The sequence below is a fragment of the Carlito syrichta genome, unplaced genomic scaffold, assembly GCF_000164805.1.
Source record: "Carlito syrichta isolate Samal-C Ts95f unplaced genomic scaffold, Tarsius_syrichta-2.0.1 Scaffold303190, whole genome shotgun sequence".
Classification (NCBI taxonomy): Eukaryota; Metazoa; Chordata; class Mammalia; order Primates; family Tarsiidae; genus Carlito; species Carlito syrichta.
Window position 1 is genome coordinate 4,843 of NW_007247286.1, and position 12,402 is coordinate 17,244.

The 12,402-nt window shown below is 54.3% G+C and overlaps 3 protein-coding genes across 4 annotated transcripts in view; 1 reads left to right on the plus strand and 2 right to left on the minus strand.

The window, feature by feature from the left end:
* ZNHIT2 (zinc finger HIT-type containing 2) overlaps positions 1-264 on the minus strand; it is a 1,195-nt gene extending 931 nt beyond the window's left edge. The window contains exon 1 of the mRNA XM_021712337.1: positions 6-264. Within this exon, the coding sequence (XP_021568012.1) occupies positions 6-264 (259 nt within the window). The remainder of the gene's footprint in view (positions 1-5) is intronic.
* Positions 265-3,998: 3,734 nt separating this feature from the next.
* On the minus strand, positions 3,999-6,413 carry FAU (FAU, ubiquitin like and ribosomal protein S30 fusion). Of its 2 annotated transcripts, none has more exons than XM_008058045.1 (5): positions 6,313-6,413; positions 5,983-6,065; positions 5,737-5,881; positions 4,334-4,389; positions 3,999-4,172 (listed from the first exon to the last, which is right to left on the minus strand). In XM_008058045.1, exons 2-5 carry the CDS (start codon positions 6,055-6,057, stop codon positions 4,047-4,049), a joined length of 402 nt encoding a protein of 133 aa, XP_008056236.1. In that variant the 5' UTR covers positions 6,058-6,065; positions 6,313-6,413; the 3' UTR covers positions 3,999-4,046. The 2 variants fall into 2 exon arrangements, with proteins under 2 accessions (XP_008056236.1, XP_021568011.1); XM_021712336.1 differs by having other exon boundaries at positions 5,983-6,083; positions 6,331-6,406.
* A 168-nt stretch (positions 6,414-6,581) lies between these two features.
* MRPL49 (mitochondrial ribosomal protein L49) lies at positions 6,582-12,019 on the plus strand. Its single transcript, XM_008058046.2, has 4 exons — positions 6,582-6,659; positions 9,244-9,394; positions 10,499-10,623; positions 10,739-12,019. The coding sequence occupies exons 1-4, from the start codon at positions 6,582-6,584 to the stop codon at positions 10,883-10,885; spliced, it is 501 nt and encodes a 166-aa protein (XP_008056237.1). The 3' UTR covers positions 10,886-12,019.
* The last annotated feature ends 383 nt before the right edge of the window (positions 12,020-12,402 follow it).

Genomic DNA, 12,402 nt, shown 5'->3' on the forward strand with positions numbered 1-12,402 from the left:
GGGGCCGGGGCCTGCCGCGTCGGGCTCGTCCTCGGTCTCGCGTTGCTGGCGCAGCCGGCGCAGAGCGCGGGCCAGGCGGCTGGGCGAGGCGCTGCGGCCGCGGAGCTCCCCCAGCACCTGGTCGCGGTAGAAGTCTTCGGCGCAGGCGCCATGCGCCCGGTAGCAGCGCAGCGAGCAGTAGGGCGCGTTGCAGCGCGGGCAGGTGTAGCGCGCCGGCTGGGCCGCCCCGGCGGGGCAGGAGGCGCAGGGCCCGGCCGGCTCCATGACAACGGGCGCCGCGTGCTGCAGGGAGCTCGGCACTTCCGGCGCTTCTGCCGCTACTTCCGCCTCTCGGCGGGCCGACGGAGGGCTTAGGCCGGGTGGAGTTTCCGAGGACTCTCGGCAACTTTCGCCCGCACTCGGCAGCCAAGCCCCGCCCCTTTCCCCAGGAGGGCTTGGGCCGGCGCAGAAGCCGCTGTTCGGGGCCCTCCCGGCATGATGACGCAGGGAGGGCGGAAACGCGTCAGGAGAGCGCTCCGCCTGTCCCAGCTCGCCCCCTAGTGGTCGCACCCAAATATGGCCTCTTCGGCCGGCGCGGCGGTCAAGCCTATAATCCCAGCGCTTTGGGAGGCCCAGGCGAGTGGATTGCCTGAGTGTGCGGGTTCGCGACCAGCCCGGGCAACTTGGCAAGACCTCATCGCTACAATAAATAAAAAAATTAGCCGGACATAGTGGCATGCACCTGTAGTTCCGGCTGCTTGGAAGGCTGAGGCGGAAGGGGGGCCTGAGCCCAGCAGGTCGAGGCTCCAACTCAAAAACAGAAAGAACAAACAAAAATTTGGCCCCTAACCAGGTGTGGTGGCTCACACCAGCACTTTGAGAGGCAGAGGCGAGAGATTTGCCTGAGTACAGGGGTTCCAGACCAGACTGGGCATCATGGCAAGACTTTATCTCTACGATAAATTAAAAAGATAGCTGAGCGTGGTGGCATGCACCTGTAGTTCTGGCTACTTGTAAGGCCGAGGTGGAAGGATAGCCTGAGCCCAGCAGGTGAAGGCTGCAGTGGCTGTGAGAATGCCACTGCACTCCAGCCTGGGTGACAGAGTGAGACTGTGACTCAATAAAAACAAAAACAAAAAACCAGAGTTGGAGTGGAGTCTCACTGTCAACCAGGCTGGAGTGCAGTGGCATACTCACCACCACTGCAGCCTCTGCCTGCTGGACTCAGATGATCCTCTTTCTGCCTCAGCCTTCCAAGTAGCTAGAACCACAGGTGCGTGCCACCATGCCCGGCTACATTTTTCACTTATTGTAGAGACGAGGTCTCACCAAGTTGCCTAGGCTGGTCTCGAATCCCCAAAGTGCTTGAGCCACAGCACCCGGCTCCAAAATACCTTGTATTTCATACGGATCATGTATTTCCCGACATGAAGATGGACCTGAAAGCTTTCCTTAGTCTCCACTACTACTGGGGGTCTAAGCTATGTGACCCCTCACCTGGATGACAACACTTTGTTTTTCTCAACTTTCTTGCCAGCCCTCCAGAAACATCTGCCTGAGAAATTAGGTCACTGGTCAGATCACATGGGGCTTTTACCCAAAACCTTTCGGTGACCCGCATCATGGTTGCACTCAAACTCTAATTCCTCTCCCTGGCTGACAAGGACCTGCAGGACTGGTCACCTACCCGGAAACATCACCTCTGACCCTGCCCTAGCTGTCTTCCTGATTGGAACCCGTTTACTACCCCGTCACTTGATTGGCTCATTCCAGGTCTCACACACCTCATCTTCAGAGGCCCTACCTAGGGATAATGTCTGTTCCCTTTCTCCCTTTCATGACAGCACCCTTTCTTTGAGGTCATAATACTTGCCACTATTTAGTTCCCTCACTTTCCCCATGAAAAGCTAAGCTGCTAAAAGGTAGAAGTCATGTCTTGGCACAAGAAGCAAAAATAGCCAATATTTGCACTAACTATCGAAATATCTGAAAAAACCAATAATGGTTTATAAATAGCTTGCTTAGTATAAGACTAGTTTGCTTAATGCTTGATGTAAGTAATAATAATCTGTAATAGCTCACTTAACATAAGTAACTCCATCTTGTTAAGTCTTCCATCTTAACTGCCTGCTTGACCTAAAAATGAACCCCCATTGTGTACGTATCATTGTAACGTTCCCATGACCACAGACCCACAGCTGAGTTCCTGTGAGCTGATCACGTTGACCGTTCATGTTGACCATTTGCAAAACTCCCTAGCCACAAGTTCTGTGTAATTGTATGCCTTGCTAACTGAAATCCAAGAAATCGTTCCTTTCGTTTTTAGTTCCTTGTACCCTCACCCCCTGCTATGTAGCCCACTGGTGGGTTTTGCCTTTATAAGCTTCTTGCTGGCATACTTCAGGTGTCAAGAGTTTTTCTGGCGTGAGCCTGCTCTTGACCCACGTGTTAATAAAGGACTCATAATTAATTAGACTCAGCGTGCTGGCTTGTCTCTTTCTCACAACATGGTCATTAACACTTTGAAATCCGTGCTGGTCTAAGTAAGCACTTTTGCATCCTTTAATTTAGTCCTCACAGCCAACTGTATAGAGATGACGGCAGAGATTAAATTACAAGTTAGTAATCGGGTGCTATGGCTCATCCCTGTAATTCCAGCACTTTGGGAGGTGGCGGCAAGAGGATTACCTGAGTTCAGGGGTTCAAGACCAGCCTGAGCAACACGGCAAGACTTCATCGCTACAATAAATCAAAAAATTAGCCGGAAGTGGTGGCGCACACCTGTGGTTCCAGCTACTTGGGGGGCTGAGGTGGAAGGATCGTCGGAGCCCAGTAGGTCGAGGCTGCGGTGGGTGTGAATGTGCCCCTGCACCCCAACCTGGGGACAGAGTGAGACTCTGACTCAATAATTAATTAATTATGAGTTAGTTCAAGGCCAGTCAGCAAATAAACAGAGCAGAAAAATAAGGAGTCTAAGCTCAGGCAAAGTCTAGAGCCCAAGGCTTTTACCCCATGGGGATGCTGCTATATTCTAAGAACCAACAGGTTCAAAGTTTTAGCTGGGGAGGCTGAGGTGAGGGGACTGCCTGAGCCCATGGGTTTGAGAACAGCCTGGGCATCTTGGCAAGACCTCATCTCTACAATAAATTAAAAAATTAGCCGTGCGTGGTAGCACGCGCCTGTAGTTCTGGCTACTTGGAAGATTGCCTGAGCACGGCGGGTTCACGCTGGGGTGGCTTGAGCGTGCCACTGCACTCCAGCCTGGGCGACGGAGTGACTCCAACTCAAAAAACAAAACCAGAAAAACTTCTAGCTGAATCAATGAGTGGGGTACAGACGTGCTGGCAGTCTCCCTTGCTAAAAAGGAAACTTGAATCCAGCTCAAACTCAGGAGAAACTCCACTTTTGGGAACACCAACCACCCGCTATCCAATCACAGGCGTGATTAGGTTAGCAAGGCCAGCCAATCGCTGAGACACAAACAAGGTCAGCCACCACCAAGGTGCCAAAGTAACAAAGCAGTATTGATTCCTAAAGCTGAGGCAGATCAGGTGCCTGCCCTGGACTCTACTGAGGCCACAGCTGGACCCAAGTTCAGGAAAAGGCCAGATTCACCTTCTACCCAAACCCCTTCTGTCCCTACCTCCCTTCTGTTGTGCCTCCGTAACAAACCTCCCACCAGTAATTCCTGCTACTGTCTCTGTTTAGAAGATGAAAAAGGACTTGGGGAAATTAAGTGAATTAGGATAGGGAATTTCCCAAACTCTCCATCTGAGGTTACTGATTCTCCACGGGAAGCTTCTCTTGCAGATTGACGGCCCCCCCACAACCAAGGGCCCCCGCCGTTCCTGCCTCACTGTTCTAGGAGCACACCACCCGCCCTAGAAGCCACACCTCTCCCCGACGCCCTGCAAATGAAAATGAAACTGGCCACTTCAGGTGCCCTCCCACTGTGGGAGCTTTTCTGTCCTCTCAATAGATACTGCCTTCTAAGAAAAAAGGAAAATGAAACAATGAGGTGACCGGGCTAAATTGCTTTATTGGAGAAAGTCAGGATCACTAAGGACTTAGGAGTTGGCATTGGGGCCCTTCTTCTTGCCAAAGGTAGGCACAACATTGACAAAACGCCGGTTGTACTGCATTCTCCGCTTGGCCCGGCCCGTCTTCTTCTTCTTCTTCTCTTGTTTGGCCACCTGGGAAAAGGGAGGCCTAATCAGACCCAGGCTGACCTCTTCCACGCCCAAGTAATCTCTAGGGAGGCAGGAGGCAGACAGGGCAGGAGTCCAGTCTTGCTTTACCTGTGACAGGAAAACACAAGCATGGCCCAGACACCGTCACGAGCGCCCTCACTCACCTTAGGAGTCTGACCTCTCACTTTCCCAGCACGAGCAAGGGAACCATGGACTTTACCTGTGGCGGAAAGGATAGTAGTAGGTTAAGACAAGAAGGCACAGCCCAGCAGAATCCCTCTTCCCTCCACTCAAGCCTTTAAAGAAAAGCTGGATCCAGTAGGTTAGTGAGAACAAAGTCGCAGAAGCTCGACCTCTGACCAAGTTCCACGTGGCAACTTATCAGCTCCTGACTTAAACTGAAGAGCACCTTGGGGGTCTGGTCTGACCTAATTTTAGTGAGGACACTGAGAGCCAGACAACCTGGTAAATGACTGAAATATAACTACTGTCTGGCTCAGTGTCCTAAGAATCTTCCTTGAAGAGTTTATTTTGAGAAGTGTAAAAATCAATCTCAGTTGGGCGTGGTGGCTCATGCCTGTAATCCCAGCACTTTGGGAGGCAGAGGAAAGAGGATTGTCTGAGTTCTGGGGTTTGAGACCAGCCTGGGCAACTTGGTGAGACCTCGTCTCTACAATAAATACAAAAAAATTAGCTGGGTGTGGTGGCTTGCCCCTGTAGTTCCAGCTACTTGGGAGGCTGAGGCGGAAGGATCACCTGAGCCCAGCAGGTCGAGGCTGCGGTGGCCGTGAGTGTGCCACTGCCCTCCAGCTTGGGTGACAGAGGGAGATTCCAACTCAAAAATAAATGAGTAAATAAAAAGAATCAATCTAAGTGACAGCTGCCAGGCCCATGCACCCCACACCCATCAATTAGGTGCTTATGGGAGGTTCAAAAAACATTCCTGGCTGGGCACAGTGGTTCATGCCAATAATCCCAGCATTCTGGGAGGATGAGGGGAGAGGATTGCCTGAGCCCAGGGGTTGGAGACCGGCCCTGGCAACTTGGTGAGACCTTGTCTCTACAATAAATAAAAAAATTAGCCGGGCGTGGTGGTGCATGCCAGTCGTTCCAGCTCCTTGGAAGGCTGAGGCTGAAGGATCGCCTGAGCCCAGCAGGTCGAGACTGCGGTGGCTGTGAGCAGTATGCCACTGTCCTCCAGCCTGGGCAACACAGTGAGACACCAAGTCAAAAAAAACCCCCAAAACATGCCCCTCGGCCGGACTCGGTGGCTCAGCCTGTAATCCCGCGCCTTTGGGAGGCTGAGGTAAGTGGATTGCCTGAGCCCGCGGGTTGAGACCCGCCTGGGCAACTTGGCAAGACCTCATCTCTACAATAAATCAAAAATCATCCGGGCGTGGTAGTACGCGCCTATAATTCCGGCTACTCGGAAGGCTGAGGCGGAATCCAGCAGGTCGAGGCTGCGGTGGCCGGGAGCGGCCACTGCACTCCAGTCTGAGCGAGTGAGACTCCAACTCAAAAAAAAAAAAAAACCCAAAAAAACCCCCCATGCCCCTCCCTCTCTCACCTCCGAGCATGCGGCCGGCTACTTCCAGAGTGGCCAGGGCCTCCACCCCACACTGGCCCAGGGTGGCCTCATCCTCCAGCGGCGAGCCCTCCAGGAGCACAACCTGATCTTCTGGGGCGATACCCTCCAGCGCGGCCACCTGAGCCTGCAGGAAGAAAAGGGACTCTGTGAGCCATCCCGCGGGGGCGCGGGAGGAAGGAGGGGCGCAGGACCCCGGAACCCGACGGGCGGCCCGAGCAGCCTTACCTTGATCTGGGCTACCGTCTCCCGGCCGGTCACCTCGAGGGTGTGCAGTTTCTGGGCGCGGACGAAGAGCTGCATGGTGGCGACTGAGGGAGGAAAGAGGGCTCGTAAGAGGGGAAGCACCCCAGGAGAGAAGGGGTCGGGGAGCGGAAAGCGGCCCAGGCGCGACCGGACGGGGGTAGCCGGGGTGGTTTCACGTGGGGCAGGCGGGGCCTGCCGGGGAGCTCGGATGCGGACCGGAGAGTCGTCCCCGTTCCTCGGTCTCCTCCGCGTTCCCTGACCTCGCGGCCGAGCTGCTCAGCCTCCCGGATTCGACGGCGGCTCCGAACTTACCTGAGCCGCGGCCCCGACTGCCACTACGGCGAAGATGGAGTCGAGAAAGAGGAAGGAGCGAGGGCGCGCGCGTTCACACTACCGGCTGCGTGCTACGTCAATGCCGAGCGACCGCGAGCGCCCCCGGTATTTGTACCGTTCCAGGCGGCCCTGGCCCCGCCCCTTAGGCTTCTGTGCAGGCGGGCTTCCTGTCCAGGCTGCGCGCGCAGCAAGGGGGCGGGGCCTGACCGATGCGCGCGCCGAAGGCCGGCGTCTCGGGATCGTCCAAGATGGCCGCTGCAGTGTTTCGGTCGACGCTGCGTTGCTGGCGAACCGGCGTCCAGCCGGGCCACGCGCTGCGGCTGCTGGTGAGAGCTCTGGGCTCTGGGGCGGAGGGAAGCGGGCAGGGGGTGAGACTCTCTTGGTGGGCGTTGCAGCTCTGAAAACCGCATCCCTACTTGGGCCTTGCTTTTCCCGTCTGATCGGGAGTCCTTGTCTTGAGTGTAGACACCAATTTTTTTTTTCTTGAGTCGGAGTCTACTGTGTCGCCCAGGCTGGAGGGCCGTGACACGCTCACGGCCACCGCAGCCTCGACCTGCTGGGCTCAGGCGATCCTTCCGCCTCAGCATCTGGGACGACGGGCGCTCACCAACCCGCCCGGCTGATTGTTCAAGTGTATCGTGGATTTGAGGTCTCCCCATGTTGTCCAGGCGGGTCTCGAACTCCGGGGCTCAGGCATTCCTTTCGCCTCGGCCTCCCAAAGTGCTGGGATTTACAGGTGTGAGCCACTGCGCCTGGCTAGAGACCAACACGAGAGAGAAAGTGGCAGGCTGCAGAGCGCCTTGGGAGTCGTGTTGGGGTTGGAATCCGGCTTTCGAACGGCCTGGGTTGGCCAGGACTGAGAGGAGCTGTGCATCGTCTCTCGCTGTCTAATCTCTCGAAGGGGAAACCGTTCCACAGGGTGGGGGCTGGCCCCGGGTCATTGGCGACAGTTTGGGATACCCAGAGCTCCTGATGTGCAGCCAGTTCATCCTGCTTCTCTGCTCTCGTTGTAATCTCGAGCCTATCAGGACTACGGGGTATCTGTTAGGAGAAGTGTTCAGGAAGGGTCTTTAGACTGAGGGATGGGAGGACAGACTCCAGAGTGCGACATTAACTAAAGAATTTATAATTCTTTCTTTTCTTTCCTTTTCTTCCCTTCCCCTCCCTTTCTCTCTCTCTTTTTTGAGTTGGAGCCTCACTCTGTCGTCCAGGCTGGAGTGTAGTGGCACGGCCACAGTCACTGCAGCCTCAACCTGCTGGGCTCAGGCGATCCTTTCCCCTCAGTCTTCCAAGTAGAACTAGAGGCACGGGCCACCATGCACAGCAAATTTTTTTACTTATTGTGGAAAGGAGGTCTCACTAAGTTGCCCGGCCTGGGCTCAGGCAGTCCTCTCACCCCTGCCTCCCAAAGTGACATTATTTCTTAATGTCAGTCTTTCTTGGCTGTAAAAAGGATTGTGATCAAGGGCCTAACTTGTCACGCTATAAAAATTAAGTGGCTGGGCACCGTGGCTCACGCCTGTAATCCCAGCACTTGGGGAGGCGGAGGTGAGAGGATTGCCTGAGCTGGGGGTTTGAGGCCAGCCCGGTGGGTGGGCCACGCCTGTGGTTCCAGCTACTTGGAAGGCTGAGGAGGAAGGATCATCTTGGCTTGCTGGTCGAGTCTGCAGTGGCCAGCCATTGCACTCCACCCTGGGTGACAGAGTGACAATCCAACTCAAAAAAAAAGTTAAGTGAAGACAGTATCTGTAAAGCAGTTAATACGGTGCCTGGGAATGTGCTTATGAGGCCAAACCGTTCCAGATGAGGGGCGAGGTCCTATAGTATGAATGTGAGTTATCATAATTGCTCAGAATGCCCGATCTAGAACTAGTATTTTTCAACTGGATGTTTAAATACTGAAACATGGGCTGGGCTCAGTGGCTCAGCCTGTAATCCCAGCACTTTGGGAGACTGAGGCGAGTGGATTGCCTGAGCCCGCGGGTTCGAGACCCACCTGGACAACCTGGCGAGACCTCATCTCTACAATAACTCAAAAATCAGCCGGGTGTGGTAGTGTGCGCCTGTAGTTCCAGCTACTTGGAAGGCTGAGGCGGAAGGATCGCCGGAGCCCAGCAGGCCATGGCTGCAGTGGACGGGAGCGTGCCACTGCATTCCAGCCTCGGTGACAGAGTGAGACTCCAACTCTACAAAATAAAAAAACAAACAAATAAGTAAATAAATTCCTAAGTTTCATTGGTTTTTCAGAAGGGTACTTACCTCTCCTTTGAGCCCCACAGGAATCCTAAGAGAGGCAGGCCGTACAGAGTGTTTGAGCTTTTTGGTCCCACCTGTACCCCATTCCATGCAGAATTGAAGTCCAGCGCTTTCTTTTGTCAATCTGAGTAACAGGCAGAGACTGAAAGAAAATGAGATTTATTCTGGAATGGGCATACACTCCGTGCGTATCAGGGAGGTAAAGGAAGACAAGTTTTTCAAGGAAAAATGAGGATCGCATAATTGTTTTGAAATACTAATCCTTGGCTGTAAGAATCAGTAGCAAGGGTGGTACCAGTCTCGGCTGGACGGGCAGGTGCTGGGCAGAAGCCCTTACAGAAATATTTTTCTGTGTAAGACTGCAGCGGCCTTTGTACTAGGTTGTGGTTTTTGCAATCTTTTGTGATAGTCCTTGTTATCAGGCATTTGTGCCCAAGAACCCTCCCCTCATGGCCTTCCCTGGCTCTGTTGGTCAGGGTTTTTGACCCACATGACTTCATTTCGATGCTGACAACTTTCAGACCTACCCCCTGTGCCTTTTTATTTATGCCATTTTCTGCCTGCATTGTTTCCTTTCTCTACTTGCGTAAGTTCTGCCCATCCTGTGTTAGGTGGGCTGTCAGAGAGATGGGATTTTTGTTTGTTTTGCCTCAGAGCCAGACCCAAGGGCCTTCGGACCACCCCAGCTTTGTGGAGTCTGTGGATGAGTACCAGTTTGTAGAGCGCCTGTTACCCCCCACCAGGATTCCAAATCCCCCAAAGCATGAACATTATCCTACCCCTAGTGGCTGGCAGCCTCCCAGAGGTAAGCTGGGTGATGGGGATGACGTGAAGGCTTCAGGGAAGCATCTCCCTCTCAGTGGTCAGACTGCCCAGCTGAGGCTCTGGACTCCCCAGTGGGTTCAGGAATCGTGCTGCAATCCTGCAGGGTTAGCGTCTCACACCCAAGGAAGAGCAAGGAGTGGACCCGTCTGTTCCACGGGTACCTGTCCATCCACACTGTTGTGGTGGTGGGGTCTTTGCATATGGGGAAAAGTAAACAGAGAAGATCCAAGAACTTGGACCTCCCTTCCCCCACAACAGACCATGTCTCATGGTAAGAGCATACTTGGCCCAGCGCATGCCTGTAATCCCAGCACTTTGGGAGGCAAAGCCAAGAGGATTACCTGAGCTCAGGGGTTTGAGACCAGCCTGGGCAACATGGCAAGACCTTGTCTCTACAATAAATAAAAAATAAATTAGCCAGGCATGGTGGCACATGCCTGTGGTTCCAGCTACTCGGAAGGCTGAGGCAGAAGGATTGCTTAAACACAGCAGGTCGAGGTTGCGGTGGCCGTGAGCATGCAGCAACAGAGTGAGACTCCAACTCAAAAAAAAAAACAAAACATAGCTTGGAGTCAGGCTGTTCTGGAGTTGACTTTGGCTGTGCTGTTCACTGCCGGTGTGATCTTGAGTTAGTCATTTAGCTTCTCCCAACCTGAGTTTCAGCAGAATGGAGATCTTCTGCTCAGCCGTAAAGTCCTAGTGCAGAGGCCAGCATAGTGTAGGTGTTCAGTGCTTTGCTTATAAATCCCAGTCCCTTTGTTCCAGAGACTGATTTCAGCCTCTCTGACTCTGGAGCAGGGCAAGGTTGCCCCCCGGGGAATCTAGAATCCAAGGAGGCATGTCCCTGGCTTCGTTTCTTCTTCTGCTCAGAGCCAAGCCTTGTTCAGGGCCTCAGGTGCTGTGGTGGACAGTTTGGTCCTGACCATAAGCTGAAGGAAAGAGGAGATCCCCTGACCTGAGGTCAGGAAGTGGCTTGGTCCAGCCGGGTGCACTGACCCTCTGCAGGTTATGAGGGGAAGGGCCTTGACTGAGGTGGCACGAGGTCTAGGAAGAGTTGGCTTATCACTGTCCCTCCCTGTCACAGACCCCCCGCCCAACCTGCCCTACTTTGTGCGGCGTTCTCGGATGCACAACATTCCCGTCTACACGGACATCACACACGGCAACCGTCAGATGACTCTGATCCGGAAGGTGGAAGGGGACATCTGGGTAAGTGGCGGGGGATAGCTTGGGGTCTAGTCCTGACTCTTTTAGGACCAAGGGGTTGGGAGTCCTTTAGAGGGGAGAGACTCTTGATCAGCGCTGATTTGTCATCTTCCCCCAGGCCCTGAAGAAGGATGTGGAAGACTTTCTGAGCCCGCTGCTGGGGAAGACACCTGTCACCCAGGTCAATGAAGTGACAGGTACCCTGCGGATCAAGGGCTACTTTGACCAGCAGCTCAAAGCCTGGCTTTTGGAGAAGGGCTTCTGAGAGCCCGCTGAGCCGTCTGCGTGATAGATGCCCCTAGAGTGGAGTCCAGGGGCTCTCAGGGAGAGGGAGGTGGGTGTTGGAACCCTCAGCACAGGGGATAGAGACCAGGGCAAAGGGCTCGGGTGGGGCAGAGTGTGAGGGCCTAGGGACTTTGGGGTCAGGACTGGCCGACATTGAAGGCACAAACGGGCCCCTGTGCCCAGGTGTTTGTCCTGGGGGAGAGCTGACACTGGAGACCAGCCTAGAGCAGCCAAGCTAGTGGCATCAGCCTCTGTCCTCCCCCCACCCTCCAGCCTGCTCCTGCTTCTTCGTCAGTGCTTAGCCATCTGGTGGAAGCAGTAGCCCAGCTAGTTTAGGGATCGGCAGGGCAGGCCTCCTGGACACATTCCTTCCCTACCCTCCGGAGTTCACTGCTGCGGACACACCCATACCCTTGCTCTAGGCTGGACCTGGCTCGGTGGAGGCTGTGGAGTGCGCTGATGGCTCAGGTGTGGGTCCTGGAGGTCTTAAGCTCCAAGTGCTGTGCAGGCACAGAGCACACGTTAACCTCCGGGCTCTGTCTACCTGTTGGAGAGGTAGGGGTTCCCTTCCAGGTCCCTGTTCACACCACAGGGGAGTACCTGGGAGTTCCTCCCAGCCTGCTGACCTGAATCAAGACAGCACAGGGCCCTGCAGGCAGGAGGATGCTGACCTTTCGCCTGCCATCCTGTCCTACCTCCAGCCAGCAGGCACAATACTTGCCCTATCGGTGGGCTCCCAGGGGCTGAAGGCCTGAGTTCCCACCCACCCCAGCATAAAACTAAAACAGCTGTCAGATCCTGGCTCCCCCACTTGGCCTCTGACCTAAGGGTACCGAATTTCTCTGGGCTGTTTCTCCATACGTAAAACGGGATACCTTCTTAGTTGGTTAATAGGCGACAGTGTCCCCAGGAATGCTTTCACAAAAACAAACCCTCACCCTTAGAGATTCCAGTCACTCAAGTTTACAGCTCAGCGAGGAAAAGGAACCAGACACACTGAGCTGTGACACAAGCCCCACCAGTCGTTAATGCAAGTTTTTATTTGGCCGTATATACAATTTAAGCTATTAAAATTTGTACAGTATTTACAAATTAAATAATCATCTGAAACTGTCTCCAGCAACTCTTGTAACACAAAACCAAGGGGGGAAAGACAGCAGCAGGCAGGCCTTGGCTCCTGTGGTAAAGACCAGGAGCCTGGCACTCCTGCCCCTCTGTCTCTCTGGGGGTTAAGCATTCAAACTCAAAAGACAAAACTTAAGCCAAAGACACTAGTAAGGAAATAGTTCCAATTCTAAATTTGAGAGGAGTTTTGCCAGCTGAGAAGTGGCCTTCTGGACGCGGAGTTGCAGTGGTCAGGAACAGGCGCACTGGCCCTCGCCTGGAGTGCGGCTGGGCAGTGGCTGCTGGGTGAGACGGTCGGTCTCACCTGAGAGAAGCTGCAGGAGGAAAGGACCTGGGGGGAGGGGAGGGGCAGGGTCCCTCAGTGCTGCCCGC